The sequence below is a fragment of the Geotrypetes seraphini genome, chromosome 6 (assembly GCF_902459505.1).
Source record: "Geotrypetes seraphini chromosome 6, aGeoSer1.1, whole genome shotgun sequence".
NCBI classification, from domain to species: Eukaryota; Metazoa; Chordata; class Amphibia; order Gymnophiona; family Dermophiidae; genus Geotrypetes; species Geotrypetes seraphini.
In genome coordinates, this window is record NC_047089.1 from 221,306,086 (window position 1) to 221,324,608 (window position 18,523).

Below are 18,523 nucleotides of genomic sequence, written 5' to 3' on the forward strand. Positions count from 1 at the left end.
TATAAAGGGCCTTGCAAGGATGTTTGCATCTGGGGCTATCTTCTCAACAGGCAGATTAAGGAACTGTTTGGGCAAGAGTTCTCAAGCCAGTTCTCTGGCATACCTAACCAGCCAGGTTTTCAGGATTTCCACCATGAATATGCCTGAGCTACAGTTGCATGCACCATCTCCATTGTATATCATACGTATTCCTTATGGGTATCCTGAAAAACTAACTGGCTAGGTATGCCCCAAGGACTGGGTTCAGAACCACTGGTGTATGAGGAGGCATTCTGCCACTAGAAATATACTCCAGTAGTCTTCCCTTCATAGCCACATCACTACATGGGACTGGCCAAATGATACAGCATCACGGGGGGCAGAATGTCCTCCCATGGTGTGGGAGTGGACACTGTGGTGTGGGAGAAGGACACTTCCCCCTGCAGAGGCAACTTTAGAGGGGGTCAGGTAAATGCCTGAAGACAGCTAGGGCGGTAAATTTACACATCTACATCTGTACTATTTTCAGAAGACAGCTGTGCAAAGGTGTTTATAAGTTTTTTTCCAGGGTTTAATTTGAGAACAAAAGAGTAGAACTGTGGTGTTGGAGAAGGGGTGGAAAGGCCAGAGTCAGAAGCAATAGTAGTTTAGTAGTTTATTCAGGACTTTACTGCCTTTCACAATAGATCAAAGTGGTTTACAATAAAGTTTCTATAAAGTATGACATGAATGCCCAAATTCTGGACAGGAATGCCTATCGATAACGAACATAAGCATACACACACAAAAGTCTGTTGATGAACAACTGTGAAGGCTTTCTTACAGATTTCATTCTTTTAAGATGAGAACCCATTTACAGTGCAATGTGAAGAGGGGCTGGTTTAGGGAGCCTGTCTGTTCTTTTCTCTACTCGAACTTAACCCAACCCATTCTCTTCCTTGTAGGCTTTCTGGAGCACAACATCCCTGCTGCTCTGGAGCCTCAAAAATTGTGGTAGAGCTGTGTTTTAGAAATTAAGCCCTGCGTTTTTTTTATAGGAAGATATTCCACATTTGCACACATGGATGCACCCAAACTAAGGGTTGGGTGCTATAAAAGTGTGGTTTTTTTTTGGTTTTTTTTACCGTGAGTGTACATCTGTACTATATGAATTGACCAAACTTTTCATGATATGATACATTCTTAGAACCAACAACCCAACAAGAGCAGTCCAAATAAAGACGTAGTTAATCTGATTCTCATTCTACAAGATGAAAGTCTAAATGCAAATCAGTTACTACTACCTTGTCCTTCCCTGCTGAGAAATCGGGAAAGGTTTTGCTCACTGTAAGAGATTGTGGTAAAAGCAAATAGTGTAGCTAGTTTTAAGAAAGGTTTGGACAAATTCCTGGAGGAAAAGTTCATAGTCTGTTATTAAGACATGCTACTTGCCCTGGATCGGTAGCATGGAATGTTGCTACTCTTTGGGATTTGGCCAGGTACTAGTGAACTGGATGCCACTCTGAGAACGGACTACTGGGCTTGATGGACCCAGTAAGGCTATTTTTTTGTTCTTAATCTGCTCAGTGCCTGTAATGTTCTTTTGACTCCATGTGTTTCCTCATTTGTTTGTATACGTTACCAAGAAAAATCAGTAGATCTGATCCTAATAACAATCACCCAACAAATTTGCTTTGAAAGACTGGTATGTGTAATAAATTATTACTACTCCTACACTGTTGATATGATGAAAGGATTCTCCTTGAGACTGCACTTCTTGGGTTATTAGACTCTGGATAGTGGCTCTCCATCCTGTACTTTTGGCATTTACACTTAGATCAGGGGTAGGGAACTCCAGTCTTCAAAAGCCGTATTCCAGTCGGGTTTTCAGGATTTCCCCAATGAATATGCATTGAAAGCAGTGCATGCAAATAGATCTCATGCATTCATTGGGGAAATCCTAAAAATCCGATTGGAATACGGCTCTCGAGGACCGGAGTTCCCTACCCCTGACTTAGATAAATGAATTGCATCATCCTCAGTAGTTTTCTGTGAATGGCATGGCCCATACTGGCTATCAGCTCTGGAGGAAGTGGTAACTAAGTGTCCAGACTGACTTAGCACAGACCAGATTCTCAGGAAATTATTTGGGAAAGAGCCTTTTATCTATAACCAATTTTGGGCAGTCTGAAGGCAGGCTGCAAGAGACCACATGAGAACAAGCTGGTGGAGAATGGAGCTTAGTTTTATATTTGTGTGAAATAATAATGACAATTCACTTACCCAATGGAGAGTAGTTCCAAGCTGCCTGCAGGCTCTGCCATATCCCTCCCACCTAAGCAGACTGCTTGGAAAGGAGCCCTTTGATCAGGAGGTCTCCTTGCTTTCTAAAAGGGAATTATTTTTCTTTATTCTAAGCTAGAAGGAATCCCTAAAGAATGAAGGAGCCTTATTAAACTAACCAATGCCCCACCATAAGTGATCATAGAACTCTTCAGTGTTACCTTGCACTTGTATATTCCCATGGAAGCTTGATATTCAATATCAAAATGGCATATATACAAATATAAGGTTAATTTATATTCCATTTCTTATAGTATTAGGAATTTATTTATTTGTTTTTTCTCTTGAGTCGTATAACTGAGTGAACTTAGGAGAAAGAATGTGTTAGAGTGATAGATTCTGCACCTTCCAGGGGCATCTTCCAGGGGCAGACTTGACAGTGATCTGGGCCCCCTGGAAATAAGGGTCTTAGATCCTCTAATCACCCATGAAAAGCAATTAAACTAGATTGAAGCTAGGAAAGAGTGGGCCCACTACTGTTATGGACCTCTTGGGCACTGCTCTGTTGTCCCACTGGTTAGTCTATGCCTGGTGGCTTCCATGTGATGTATGAGACAGCCTCGGCTTCTATTTTCTCTGTGTGTAAGAGGCATTAGGTTTGGTAGAAGGAAGATTATTTCCTGATTATTTATTTATTCATTCAATTTTCTATACCGTTCTCCCAGGGGAGCTCAGAATGGTTTACATGAATTTATTCAGGTACTCAAGCATTTTTCCCTGTCTATCCTGGTAGGCGCACAATCTATCTAATGTACCTGGGGTAATGGGGGGATTAAGTGACTTGCCCAGGATCACAGGGACCAGTGTAGGTTTGAACCCACAACCTCGGAGTCCTGAGGCTATAGCTTTAACCACTGTGCCACATTCAATTCAATTTGTTACCTTTGCTTAATCTTCTGTAAACCGCATAGAACTTCATGGTATTGCGGTATATAAACTGTTATTATTATTATTATTATTCTTGCTCTATCCTCAGAGCAGTGGTTCTCAACCTTTCTTCTGTTGTGACACACATGACAAAGTTCATTTATGAAAGACATTGAGCTCTAAATTCACAGCTAAGCAATATAAAAGCCTGGAAGTATGCTACTCATAAACTAAATAACAAACAGAATGTATGGACAGCAGACCTGAAACATTTTCAGTTGGGGCTGGAGGTAGAAGTTATTACAGGGGGTTTATGGAGAAACAGGAGTAAGGACCAATTATGGGAATTTTAAGAATCTGACTCAAGATTGTTGGTCTTCCCAGCTTGCAGGCATTCATGTTTTGTAAGGGACTTGAAGGTTTGCTGTCTACACCAAATTTTTTATGACACACCTCGTCTCTTGAGGACACACTGGTTGAGAACCACTGTTTTAGAATCTGAAGTGAGAGCCTGTAGTGTTGTCTGTATATGAACTATTGTGTTTGAGGGCTTGCTGAAGATCGTACAGCCTTTCTGATGCTCTGCAGAAGTCAAGGAGTCTTGTCTCTGTTAAAGTGAACATGTACTTTGAATACAAACAGTGAGATGGTTGGATAGGCTGGTGTGGGCTTAGATGGCAACTTCAGCAGTTGGAACCTAGGACAATAGCAGGTGGACTTTAGTCTGTGGCCCAGAAATATCAAAGAGACAAGAGAATAACTAATGGGCAGACTGGATGGACTGTCATTTACTATGTTACAACTCTTAAGTATATTGTATATATATATATATCTGTATTATATGTTATTCTTTTCCAGTGTAATAGGTGAGACATTCTAGACCAGAGTTGCCCAATAAGTCAATCACGATTGACCGGTAGATTGGGAAGGCAACATGAGTCAATCTCGGAACCCATCCCGGGCTCCATGATAGACTAGTGTTGCCGTCCCTATCTACCGGGCTGATCAGCCTTCCTCTCCCCGACGTCCCCCACTGCCACCCCAAGCTCTCCCTGCAGAAGCGTCGGACTGATCAGCATTCCTCTCCCCGATGTCAATTCTGACGTCGGAGAGGAAGTTCTGGGCCAGCCAATCGCTGCCTGGTTGGCCCAGAACTTCGTCTCCGACGTCAGAATTGATGTCGGGGAGTGGAATGCTGGTCAGCGCGACACTTCTGCAAGGAGAGCTTGGGGTGGCGGTGGCTTGGGGGCCTGTTCTCCGATGGCGGCGGCAAATTTAGTGGCTTGGGTGAGGGCAGAGAGAAAGAAAGAAAGAGGGCAGGCAGGGAGACAAAGAAAGAAGGGAAACAAAGGGGGCATGGAGAGAGAGAGAAAGAAAGAAAGAAGGGGGCAGGGAGAAAGAAAGAAAAAGTTGGGGGAGAGAATGAGGTCTGGAGGAGAGGAAGCATACAGGAGGCTGAAAGAAGGGAATAAATATTGGATGCACAGTAAGAAGAAGAAAGTGCAACCAGAGACTTATGAAATCACCAGATAACAAAGGTAGGAAAAATGATTTTATTTTCAATTTAGTGATAAAATTGTGTCCGTTTTGAGAATTTATATCTGCTGTCTATATTTTGAACTATGGCTCCCTTATACTAAACCGCCTTTGAACATCGAGAGCAGCGCGGGGCATTCAGCTTAGCTCCCTGCGCTAAAAAGTGCTATCGCAGTTTAGTAAAAAGGGAAGGGGTTTATTTGTCTGTTTTTGTATGGTTGTTACTGAGGTGCCATTGCTTAGAGTCATCTGCCTTGACCTCTTTGAAAAAACCCCAGAATATGAATGATAATTAACATTTTCTCTGCCTTTCAGTGTGCTTTGTGTTTTTTAAAAGTTTTTATTGTTGGTAGATCATTTTGATTTGGTCATTTTAAAAGTAGCTTGCAAGCCCAAAAAGTGTGGGCACCCCTGTTCTAGACCATAGGGTTATTTTTCACTTCTCACATGATCTGCAGAAGAAATCCATTTCAGGTTTTTCACTCTGCCTCTAGTGTACTTTACAGGCTAGTTTAGAGCCCTCTAGCAGTCTTTTCTTCTGCATGCATGAGTGCAGCTTTGTAGATTCTGCTCTCCCCATTTTATTATTTTAATTCAACGTAATTTCGACTCTTTCGCGGGTATTTTCACATTTGAAATGAATTTGAAGCTCTGCCTGCTTGAGAATTCACAGACTTCAATCTGTAGCTGACAGGCTGATCCCGTTGGGGTACCTGTTAGCTAGTCTGCTTAGTTTTTCTTGTAGTTAAGGTCCGTCCCTGACCTTCCATGTTTCCCCGAAAATAAGACCTAGCATGATTTTCAGGATAGGTCTTAATATAAGCCCTACCCCCTCAAAATAAGCCCTAGTCATAGGCAGCTGTGCTTCCCACCGCCAAACTCCCGCTGACCCTCCATCCTTCCCTCCCAACCAATCCTCGCCGACCGCAACCATAAATACCTTGCTTCAGAGGAGCGTCGGGCCAGCAGCACTCACAGGCTGCTTCGCGGCCTTCTCGCTGGGGCCGTCTGTGTACTGATGTTAGAGGGCTCCCAGGAATGAAAGGGGTTCTTTAAAAGAGATAAGAGTATGATTTATGCTTTGATATTCATTCAGACTTGTTTACATTTGATATAAGTGTGCTTGATGATAATTGAGCTCTAAGGAGTGGAAATAGCCTAGTGGTTAGAGCAATGGGTTCAGATGTTTTTGCTGCTGACACTACTTGTGATCTTGGATACTTTAGCTATTTTACCTCAGTTACACTGTAAGCTCTTTAGTGAAGGGGCTCATACTTGTTTCTTTGTTGTAACACACCCAGGTGAAGAGTTAAATAGGGAATAGTTAATTCCCTTTGAACCAGAACCAACTGCTTAGTACATAGCCCCCTGTGTCTTATAAAAGTACTGTGAGGCAACAGATTTAAAACAAAAGCTAATTAAACTTCATTTAATGAGAACAAAACTGTGGATAACCTGGAGGGCACTGGAGCCAGAGCTCTACCCTGGGAGAGGAGACTGGACTAGCACCCTCCTACCCTTGGCATAGCATAGAGGGGACTGGAATAGTACCTTTTGTAGCATGGGACAGAAGGGATTTCTAAAATAGTGGTCACTAGCCAACATGGGACAGGGAGTTCCTGGAATAGCAGTCACCATACAACCTATGATAGAAGATCCTAGGATAGCAATCGCCATCCAACAAAGGGCAGAATGGATTCCTGGGATAGCGGTCACTGCTGAACATGAGGCATAGGGGATTCATGGGAAAGCAGTTGTTACCAACATGGGAGAGAATTCTGGGATAGCATCTCCTTTACCTTAGCTTGAGACAGAGAGGACTTCAGAGATAGTATCCTCTCACCATGGAACAGAAGGGATTCCTGGGATAAGAATCCTTGTTGCCCAGCAAGGGACCCCCCCTCCTGTCCCCGGGTAGTGTTAGACATGCCGGAGTCGAGTATAGAAACTTGAAAGGGCCTCAAAGCCTATTGGCAGTTTTGTGCCCCTGTGACATGCCAGGTCAAGATAATGGTTCTGATTCACTCCAGTTTCCAGTGCTGGCCCTGCCCTTCAGCATGGGGTAAAGAGGATACTGTTTCCCAAGATATGAAGGGATTTCAATAGGAGATACTGTTTTGTTAGAACTATCAGCATCAGTGTGGTACATAAGGAAAGTAATTTAATTTGTTGATTTTCTGTTCTTTTGTAGCAGTCAGCCTTTTCCCAACAGTCTCTCATGCGAGCTTGCTGGGCCATCACGGGAGGTTCACTAACCAGAGAATATCTGGTAGGAGGTGAGAACTACTAGTTTCTTTTGCAAGTTACAGCCATGAGTTGTATGTACATCTGTGAGTGTGTGTATATATGTGTTGGAATAAGAGAGAGGTATAAGAAGGGGCTTGCTGAGGTACAAGTGAGGGTACTGTAATGTTGGGTAAAATATTTATTTATTAGCATTTATTTGCCTCCTTTTTAAAGGAATTCACTCAAGGCAAGAATAAGTTAGTCATAAGCAACAGACAAGTACAGCAGTAAAAATATTCAAATTACAATACAAAGTATGGCATAGTATTCTACATAAAAATGGTGAACCTAATATTGGGTGTTGTGTATCACATACAAGAGGTTCTTCACCATTTTTTTGTTTAAAGCAGTGAGTCACTACACATAGTATTCTACATTACAATAGCAACACTATATGCGATAAAACATTTTAATAGACAGTATAAGGTGTAAGCAAAGATGGAGCAAATAGATAGAAAGTAAGGGAACTAATTTAGAGAAAGTTGCTTGAATATTATCTTAGCTAGGGTAGAAGTGGATAAACATGTCCTGTTATAGTATGTGCAGCTGGAGTGTGTGTGTATGGCAAGAAAATCCAGGTTTATGTGTATGAGAGTGGAGGGTGTGAGGAGGTTCAGTGCCTGAGATTCAGAGGAACAACCCTCTATATGTACCTGAAGAAGGTTGAAGAAAATGGGAGATATAAACTATAAAATATGTAGCAAATGAACTACTTAATTTAAATAGTGTTGTATATCCCTCAGTGTGATTGTTAAGCTATAAAGACGCCTGCACAAGGCTGAAGTCCAGCCTTGAATCAATCGACAGGCTATTTTCCAAGCCACGCCCACACCATCATAGGTATACACGTGTGTGTGTAGTAAAATTACCACAAAAGTGCTCTCGAGTGAATATTTAAATATATGTATATCTCCAATAAGCATCAATCAAAAAGTAGTACTTAGCTCAAAAGGTGCCCCATAGTTCATCTTAAAGTTTTTTCAGTGTCTGATCTTTTGTTGAGGAGACGCTCAGGTAAATCCCAACTATGGAAACAATCTCTTCAGGCTCTACTATGCCTAGTTTCGGGCAAGCACCCCTTCCTCAGGAGCCTTCCACCTGTTGCCAAAATTGACCTTGGGCTAAGACATTGAAACTGTGAATGAGATTCAGAGGAGGCAATATGGAGAGGTTTAAAGAGCTATCATGCATATTTATTGGGGAAATCATGAAAACCATACTGGTTTGAGGCCCTGGTGGACTGAGGGTACCCACCCCTAGTTTAGGTGGTGAATGCCAAGCAGGGGAGTTCAGTGTTAGGGCAGTGTGAATGATAGAATTGTAGGGTTAAAAGATGAACGGGGGGGGGGGAGGATTTAAGAGTTTGAGGGCTGAGTGAAGTTGTCAAGGGTTTGGGGTGGGAGTAAAGGAGGGTTATAGATGGCCATTTGGTCTTTATCTGCTGTCATGTTTCTATGATATGGGATCTCTTAGAGATAGGAAGAGATAATGGTTATTGTGGATGGGCAGACTAGATGGGTCATTTGGCCTTTATCTGCCATCATGTTTCTGTGTTAAAGGAATATGGGTGAATGTGATTTATGAAAAAATAAGAATCTGCAGTGTGTCACACATTAAACAATTATAATAGTCGTCCAATATGTATTTCTAGTGCAAAGGGAACAGTAGGCTTGATAATTGGATTTCTTCCCTTCACCCATGAGGTTTGGAGAAGGCATCGTCTACATTTTTCAAATCCACCTCCTTATGTAACTAGGCAATGCCTCAGTTTTTCTTTTAGCAAGCAGGAAGAGAAGATGTCTTTTCATTTGCTCTGCATCTTTATTATTATTATTTTCATGTTTTTATCCAACTTTTGAGGCTTCTTGGTGCTACAGAGGTTCCCAGGATTCCTGGGACAGTTCTGCCTGGGAGAAGATAGGTCTCTGGATCAGAGTTTCAAGTTTATTAGGATTTTATATACCGCCTATCAAGGTTATCTAAGCGGTTTTACAATTAGGTACTCAAGCATTTCCCTTATATGTGGGCTCACAATCTATGGAGGATTAAGTGATTTGCCCAGGGTCACAAGGAGCAGTGCGGGGTTTGAACCCATAACCCCAGGGTGCTGAGGCTGTAGCTTCAACCACTGCGCCACACAACCCTTTTGCAGGGCACTTACCTAGCCGACTTTCTTTAATTCTTAGGTAGCTTGGAGCGTGTTCCCCTGGGAGCTCAGCTTGTCCCTGATTTTTCAGGCACTTGAGCACAGGCTGATTGACCCCATGTTGATCTAGAGGATTATTAGCGGGTCCTGGCTGCGTTACCCCCCCCCCCCCCACCGAAGACATGTGAGGGAACTAGTGGGGATGAGGGTTTCAGGCTCTCAGAGTCTGTCTAAAAGGCAGCCCAAAGAGACAAGTGGTTGAAGAATCCTAGAGACTTGTATGAGGCAGAAATCTTCTCCATTATCCAGCTGCAGTGTGAGCTGATGCAGGCACAGCACCAAGCAGTTCTTTGAGTACAGTCTATTACTGTCTATGGGAGACTTCTGGGTGTTCAGAAACTGGACTTTTGTGGGTCTCGGGGGCTTCCTGTAGGGTCCCCCTCCTCCAAAAAACCCTTTTTAAAATTTTATTAACAGCTCATCTGGGCTGTTTTCTGGCACCAAAACACTGCTATGGCGGCCATCTTGAATTTCCCAATTTTATTTTAAAAGCTTCAAAACATCTCATTTTTTATAACAATTTTTATGGGCTCCCCAGGCCTTTCTATCCCTATATCATGGAGTTTTGGGCTGGCTGGCTGAGAAGCATCCATGTTCCTTGGGGCATGTGAGGAGATGCGGGAGTGGCACTGACACAAAGAGGAACACAGAAAAGAATATCAGGTAAAATTCAAAGAAGTGAAGAGAGAAATACAGTTGATGGAAGAAAAAAGGCTAGAGATGTAAAAAGAGGAGACTAGACTTTTTCAGGTATATTAGAAAGGAGGACAACTAGAAATGGAATTGAGAGACTAAAAGATGCTGAGAATTGTTATGTGGAAAGCTATGAGGAAAAAGCAGATGCACTAAACAAATACTTCAGTTCTGTGTTCATGGTAAAAAAGACTGGCAAAGGATCGCTATTAGCTGGCAAAGTTATAAATAAGAATGGAATGGATACCACACTGTTCACGGAAGAAAGTGTTTTGAACAGTTTGAAAAACTGAAGATGGACAAAGCCATAGGACCGGATGGGATCCATCCCAGGATATTGAAGCTCAGAGAGGTTCTGGCGGATCCTCTTAAAGATTTGTTCAATAAATTTTTGTAGACAGGAGAGGTTCCATGGGACTGGAGAAGAGTGAATATGGTCTCTCTTCACAAAAGTGGTTTCAGAGATGAAGTGGGAAACTACAGGCCTTACTTCGGTTATTGGAAAAATAATGGAAGCATTGATGAAGGAAAGGATAGTGAACTTCCTAGAATCTAATGGGTTACAAGATCCGAGTCAGCATGGTTTTACTAAAGCTAAATCGTGCCAAATGAATCTGATTGAATTCTTTGACTGGGTGACCAGAGAATTGGATCGAGGGCATGCTCTAGATGTAATTTACTTAAATTTCATCAAAGCCTTTGACATGGTTTCTCATAGGAAGCTCTTGAATAAACTTAATGAACTGAAATTAAGGCCTTAAAATGGTGAGTTGGATTACAAGCTGTTTGACGGACAGATGCCAGAGGGTGGTGGTTAATGGATTTTGCTTGAAGGAAGAAAAGGTGAGTAGTGGAATGTCTCAAGGATTGGTGCTGGTGCTGGGTCCGGTCCTGTTTGTGATTAACATTGCTGGGGCCGGTCCTGTTTGTGACATGTTTGTATCCTGGGGCCAGTTCTGTTTGTGAGCAATATTGCTGAAGGGTTTGAAAGCAAAATTGCCTTTTTGCAGATGATACCAAGATTTCTAACAGAGTAGACACCCCAGAGGGAGTGGAAAACGTGAAAAAGGTTCTGCAAAAGTTTGAAGAATGTTCTAATGTCTGGGAACTAAAATTCAATGCAAAGAAGTGCAGAGTGATGCATTTGGGGAGTAGAAATCCAAGGGAGCTGTATGTACTAAGAGGTGAGAGGCTGATATGCATGGATGGGGGAGAAGGATCTTGGGGTGATAGTGTCTGAGGATCTGAAGGTGAAGAAACAGTGTGACAAGGTGGTGGCTATAGCCAGAAGGATGCTGGCTGTATAGAGAGAGGTGTAACTAGTAGGAGGTGTTGATGCCCTGTACAGGTTGTTGGTGAGGCTCTACTTGGAGTATTGTGTTCAGTTTTGGAGGCTGTATCTAGAGAAGGATATTAGAAGACTTGAATCGGTTCAGAGGAAGGCGATGAAATGGTAAGGGGTTTGAGCCAAAAGATGTACAAAAAGAAACTGGAAGACCTGAATATGTATACTCTAGTGGAGAGGAGGGATAAGGGTGATATGATAAAGACGTTTAAATACTTGGAAGGTATTAAAATAGATTTAGGAATAAATTTAGGTTGTGAGGTAGTAAATATAGTAGTAATATTAGGAAATTCTTTTTCACAGAGAAGGTGGTTGTTGCCTTGAGTGCCATCCCAAGGGAGGTTGTGGAGAGGAAAATGGTGATGGAATTCAAAAAAGTATGGGATGAACACAGTGGCTCTCCAATTGGAAAATGAATGATATTAGTTGAATAACAAGGGCTGGTACTACTACAACTTATCATTTTTGTAGTGCTACTGAACATACACATAGAAGAAACAGTCCCTGCTTAAAAGAGCTTACAATCTAGTCGACAGACAAACTGGACAAGAATGTGCATCTTTACAGAGTGCTCAGGTGGGGTAATTACAGAGGACAATGTGCATTTTACAAAGTTTTACAGAGTGGATGTGGGCATGTAACTGTTGGGCAGACTAGATGAACCATTCATTTGTTTATCGTCATTTACTGTATTACTATGTGGGTTTGTTTTTTTTTTTTATAACCATGAGTTATCCATTAGTACTATTGCGAAACCTTTGGGAGAGGCTATAGGAGCTGCATAAATTTTAGTGCTGGTTGAACTCAGGTAGGTGTCGTGTTTGGTTCCACCTGTGTTTATGATATGTATCTATTCATTTTATTAATCTTGTTGCAGAGCAGAAAAGACTTGAATTGTTAGGGAGTTCTCCACAACCTCCTTGTTCTTTCTTCTTCTTAGGGATTATCCATTGCTTTGGTACGAATTGAGGAACTGAGGGAATTCCCAGTGACACAAGGAGGCAGAGTTGAAAAATGTAGATGATGCCTTCCGCAAATCTTGTGGGTGAAGGGGAAAACCCCTCACTTGTCAAGCTTACTGTACCTTTCTACTAGAAAGAAGATTATCGAGGTAAGACCTAATTTTCCCATATATATTATGCTCATTATACACGAGTATGGTGTGACTGATTTAATCGTTGCACATAGTTCTGCAATCAATCATAACTTGAAAACAAAAATGTAACATGCTTCAAAATAGTGCTTGAAATTTAAAAGTCAAGTCTCTAACATGCCTCAGATTTGCATTAGCTTTATAAAGGAGGCAGCAGTGATTGTAGCAATAAATGCAATGGTGGAGGAGCAAAGTTCTCCCACAGCATTTTGACAATGCCAGTGCCTACTAGGGTGCATAAAGAGAGGAATGACCAGCAGGAAAAGGATGTGAGAGTGCCTCAATATAAGTCTCCGACATCTCATTTTGAATATTGTGTATAGTTCTGGAGAACTTACCTTTTAAAAAGATAGAAAAGGAATAAGTCAGTCCAGAGGGTGGCTACTAAAATGATCTTTGTCATAGAGTAGACATGCCGGTTGGTGTGAATAACATGAAGAAAGACCTGGCGAAGCTTGAAGAATGGTCTGAAATTTGGCAGCTAAAATTTAATGCTAAGAAGTGCAAGGTCATGCATTTGGGCTGCAAAAACCTAAGGGAACGATACAGATTAGGGAGTGAAGAGCTTATGTGCACAACAGAAGAGTGGGACTTTGGTGTGATTGGATGTGATGATCTTAAGGTGGCCAAACAGGTTGAAAAGGTGATGGCGAAAGCTGGAAGGATGCTAGGTTGCATAGGGAGAGGTATGACTAGTAGGAAAAAGGAGGTATTGATGCCGCTGTATAAGACTTTGGTGAGACCTCATTTAGAATATTGTGTACAATTCTGGAGACTGCATTTTCAAAAAGATATAAAAAGGATGGACTCGGTCCAGAGGAAGGCTACTAAAATGGTATGTGGTCTCATCATAAGGCATATGGGACAGACTTAAAGATCTCAATCTGTATACTTTGGAGGAAAGGCGGGAGTGGGGAGATATGATAGAGACATTGAAATACCTACGTAATGTAAATGCGCATGAGTCGAGTCTTTAATTTGAAAGGAAACTCTGCAATGAGAGGGCATAGGATGATGTTAAGAGGTGATAGGCTCCGGAGTAATCTAAGGAAATACTTTTTTACAGAAAGGGTGGTGTGTGTAGATGCATGGAATAGTCTCCCAGAAAAGGTGGTGGAGACAGAGACTGTGTCTGAATTCAAAAGGGCCTGGGATAGGCACGTGGGATCTCTCGGAGAGAGAAAGAGATAATGGTTACTGCGGATGGGCAGACTAGATGGGTCATTTGGCCTTTATCTGCCATCACGTTTCTATATAATATATAGGGACAGATTTGATGTTCTAAATATGTATACTTTGGAAGAAAGGCAAGAGAAGGGAGATATGATAAAGACATTTAAACACCTTTGTGATATAATTGCATAGGTAGTGAGTCTCTTTCAACTAAAGGAAGTCCTGGAATGAAAGTGCATAGGATGAAGGTGAAAAGAAAAGGGATAGATTTGGGGGTAATCTAAGGAAGTAATTCTTTACAGACAAAGATGGTGGATGCATGGAACATCTTCCAAGTGGAGATGGTGGAGACAGGAATTGTATCTGAATTAAAGAAAGCATGAATTTGTTTCACTAAGTGCTGCATTGAGCAAATATATATATGTACATATTGTATGAGTATTTATAATTGTTTCATGTATGTCACACAGAAAATTCTTAATTTCTGATTCCCATTATATTTTGATAAATGCAATCTGTGCAACTGAGGCTGTTCTGTTTGCAGAGATGACTCTCAGAGAGGAACAGATTATGACTCCAAGAAGCGGAAGCAGAAGGTGGTGGTACAGCAGGGAGCTGTGAAGAAACCTCGGCATGAGCGCCCACTCTACAAAGTGTCCATTGCACGCCATTCCTTGAACAGGTATGTACACTGTTTGAAAAAATGATCCTTGTCTCCCAATACATTTGCCCTCCTGTCCTTATTTTATGTGCCACTCTTCATCTCGAAATGAGAATCCTGTTCTGTTCCTCATCCCCCCATCATGTTTGTGTCCATACCATCTTCATCCTATTCACTGATGAGAGTCATGGTCTTCTTACCCTCCTGTAACTTTCCCAGTATCCTGTCCTGATTTCCTATTTGTATCCTCTTCCTTTAAATTATGCTTTTATTGAAATATTAAACTAGTGGAAGACAGTACAGTTACATAGATGTCAGTATAGTTACATTTGACCAGATTTTTGGATAGTTGGAGGGAGCTGAAAATCAGATGATAGAGGAGGATGGGGATTATTAATCAGTAATCGATCATAAAAGATAAAATTCTGGCCTAAAAGATATAGGGCTCCTTTTACTAAGGTGCGCTAGCGTTTTTAGCGCACGCAGGAAATTACCGTGCGCTATACTTCTAGAACTAATGCCAGCTCGCGGGGCAATGTAGCGTGGGCTATTCCGTGCGTTAAAGCCCTAACATGGCTTAGTAAAAGGAGCTCATAGTTTCTGTTCTAATCGGTATAATTTTATTAATATTTTGTTAACAGAGTCGAGCCCTCCTGTTGGGATGAGTCGGTATAAAAAATCAAAGATTAGATTAAAATGCAATGGCAGTATATAGCCCACTCATGGGCACTAACAGATCAGGAGCTCCAGAAATGAAGAGTGACTTGCGTCCTCAGGCCTCTAGAGAGAGAGAGGACCAAGATTAAAAAGGCATGCATGAGCTAATGAAGCAAGTTTAAGGGCAATTACATGATTTTCTTCATAATTCAGGAATGGTGACCATAATAAATGAGATGATAATTCAGGAGGTAGGGTTAGGCTTTCCATTGTTTTTAGCACATTTTTACAGCTACTCTTCTTGCTGGTTTCAGCCCATATTGTGACCCCATTGAAATTCTGAGACGCTATCGCAATATCCAGATACCCAAAGATTTCTTTGATGTACGACTTTGCTATTTGGACACATTTCCACTGATCCAGCCTCTGACGCTTAAGTATCCATGCCGCATTCAGATCTGTGAGGGTGAAGAAGGGGAAGCTGAAGCTGGGGATGCAGAAACTGCAGAACTGAATCCCTCAGACACTGACACTTCCTTCAGTGCAAAGGTGAGAAACTCCTTCATGACTGGACGTGCCTGTCTTCTAGCTCACTAACTGCCACTGTTGAGTGTACCTGCACTTTCCCTTTCTTGGTTTATCTTCATGTTTGCTATGCCAGTTGAGTTTCTGCACATGTTCTCTTTCTTGAAATGTGTCTACAGGCTTGCTCTTGAGGCCCCTGTGGCTAAATGGGGCTCTTGTGTGAAGTCCATCCTTCCATCCAAGCAATGAGGCAGCATAAACAGAAGCATGAATGCAGGAGCTGAACTGCAAAGTGGTTGATTGCCAATTTCCTGGAGGAAAAGTCCATAGGCTGTTATTGAGAAAGACATGGGGGAAGCCATTGCTTGCCATGGATCGGTAGCATGGAATGTTTCTACTCCTTGGGTTTTGGCCAGGTACTAGGGCCCTGGATTGGCCACCGTGAGAAAGGGCTACTGGGCTTGATGGACTATTGGTCTGACCCAGTAAGCTATTCTTATGTTTATACCTGCCAAACATTAGGTATATAAGCAGGAGTATGGTCACTGAACTCTGTGGTGGCTGTATTTTTAAAATGGAGTTGAAGTGCTGCTTTCTCATGTCCTGCCAGAGCAGGATGCTAAAATCTGTAGAAACAAAAGTTGCCAAGTCAATTAAAGAATTGCAAGTGCAGAAAAGGCAAAGCAAATGCTGTTCCCCTTTCCATGCCAAGGTTAGCCCGAATAACATAGTGGCATCAAAGTCGGTAAGTGGGGAGCACACAGAGCAGGCATATTTTGCTTTTGGAGATTCTGGGTTTAAAAACTGAAATCATGGCAAGAGTACCTGAGAGATTTGAGAAGTTTGCTGGAATGATTAATTGACGAACCGAGATGGAAGAGAGAGTGGAGATTTTAGAGGATGTTCCAAGAGATGATAAGGGGAAATGGTGAACTAGATACATAAAATGGAGAATGCAACAATAAGTCCAGTCTGAGAATCTTGGCAATCCTGAAAAAGTGCAGTTGCTAGATGTCTGGGAATTATATAAAGGGTCTGTTGGATACTTGTTTCTCCTCAATCATATCAGAATCTAGCTATGAAACTGAGTTTGCTCATCATAAAAAGCGGCCTAAGCTAGGGCCTAGGAAATGATTGTGTGCCAGGAAAAGAAAGGATCACATGGTTAGAGAGGCCCAGAAAACCAAGCACATGGACTTTTAAGTGAAATGGTGTGGTGGCTGTGTTAGTCCACTCTTCAAGGTAATATGTAGAAATAAAACAAATGCATAAAGGAAAAAAAAAATACCTATTGGACTAAATGTAGTTTATGATTAGCTTTCAGAGGTAACCTCTTCTTCTTCAGAAATGGAAGATCTCAGTATATTCTGACTTAAGTACTAACATCATTTTGCAAGGGTAAGATATTAGAAATGGAGTTCTTTACCTTTTTCTTTCCTTTGGCAAGGAATTGAAAAAAGAAAGATGGTCCAAGTGTGACAAAGTAGTATTTGAAGACTGGGGAAATGTGATTTGCCAAGCTGACATGAATGTTGTGGAAGAGGATAGGGAATTTGCTTTCAGTATGGCCCCTTTTTGCCATTGATATTAGAGGAGTATGGAATTATGGTGGTCAGGCTGGGGGGTTTGGATTGTTTAGTTGGAATTGATTCACACACATCCTCCGGTTGTTTTGCTTTTTACTTTGCTTCATTGTATGGTTTTTGGTTTAGTATTAATGTGTTAGGCACTGTTATTATCCCAGGACAAGCAGGCAGCATATTCTTAACGTATGGGTGACGTCACCGACGGAGCCCCGGTACGGACCTTTTTAACTAGAAAGTTCTAGTTGGCCGCACCGCGCATGCGCGAGTGCCTTCCCGCCCGACGGAGGAGTGTGTGGTCCCCAGTTTCTTCGTTTCCGCGGAGCGAAGAAGTCGCATGTTTTTCAACGGCCGTTGAAATCATTAGTTTGCCTTCCGGCTCGCGTATTTTTTCCGAATTTCTTCCTTTTTTCCCTTTGGATTACTTTATTTTTCCTTAAAAAAAAAAAAAAAAAAAACTCGTCAAGTTTTCTTTATTTTTTCGAGCCGGCCCCGGCGGGGCCTGTTGTCACCATACAGGCCTCCGGCTTTGATTTTGCGGAGGCCATGTTTCCCTTCATGCCCCCTCAACCGGGTTTTAAGAAGTGCCAGCGGTGTGCACGCCCGATCTCTCTCACAGACACGCACAATTGGTGCCTCCAGTGCCTGGGTCCAGAGCATCGGGCTGACACCTGCACCCGCTGTGCTACGCTTAAAAAGCGCACTTTGAAAAATAGGCAGATCCAGCAAAATCTTTTGTTTGGTACCGGATCTGCCATGGAACCTGCCGCGATGTCGACGGCACCCCAAAATTCGGCACCGACGACGTCGACACCACCGGACCCTTCCTCGGGGTCGTTGGGCCCAGGTAAGCCGGCTAAGAAGCCTTCCACTTCCCTCGAGCGCCCTCCTGCCACGGTTACGATACTGGCCATTCCGGCACGACACCGGCCATTCCGGCGCCGCACCGGCCCCGCAAACGCTCTGCTCCGATCTCGGTGAGTGCCTCATCATCGGCCTCCTCATCGCCGGAGCGTAGAGCGGCACCTATGGTACCGAAGAAGAAAAAAGCGGTACCGGTGCCTCCCCTGGATGACCGCATCGCAGCCATACTCCAAACACAGTTACAGGAGCAGCTGCAACAACAACTCCAACAACTGTTGCCGGCGTTGCTGGCACCGCACCTTCCGGTACAGGACCGGTCCGAGCCTCGCACTGTCCCATCGGTGTCGACCCCCTCGGTACCGACTAATACCTCCATGCCGGTGCTCTTGGCCGAAACACCTACGGTGCATACCCGTGCTACTGCCGACCCTGTCCGGTCCCAGGAACGACATCGGTCTTCCTCACCCGGTACCGCTTCGGTGCGCTCAGGCAAATCTCTCTCAAAGACCCGCCATGCCGAGCCCTCCACGCCGATGTCCAAACGTACGCACCCCGACGTTAGGGACCCAGACTTGTGGGACGACTCCCCTCACGGTACCGAAGAGGACGCTTCGTCAACTGACGAAGAACCCTCCATGACCGACACCGCCTCCAAACCAGAGCAATCCTCTTT

General features: G+C 42.9%; 1 protein-coding gene across 3 annotated transcripts in view; it reads left to right on the forward strand.

The window, feature by feature from the left end:
* Positions 1-18,523, forward strand: part of CCAR2 (cell cycle and apoptosis regulator 2) — a 106,153-nt gene that overhangs the window by 20,157 nt on the left and 67,473 nt on the right. For all 3 annotated transcript variants that reach the window (XM_033949856.1, XM_033949857.1, XM_033949855.1), the window contains exons 8-10: positions 6,896-6,980; positions 14,105-14,242; positions 15,193-15,427. In XM_033949856.1, the coding sequence (XP_033805747.1) occupies positions 6,896-6,980; positions 14,105-14,242; positions 15,193-15,427 (458 nt within the window). The remainder of the gene's footprint in view (positions 1-6,895; positions 6,981-14,104; positions 14,243-15,192; positions 15,428-18,523) is intronic.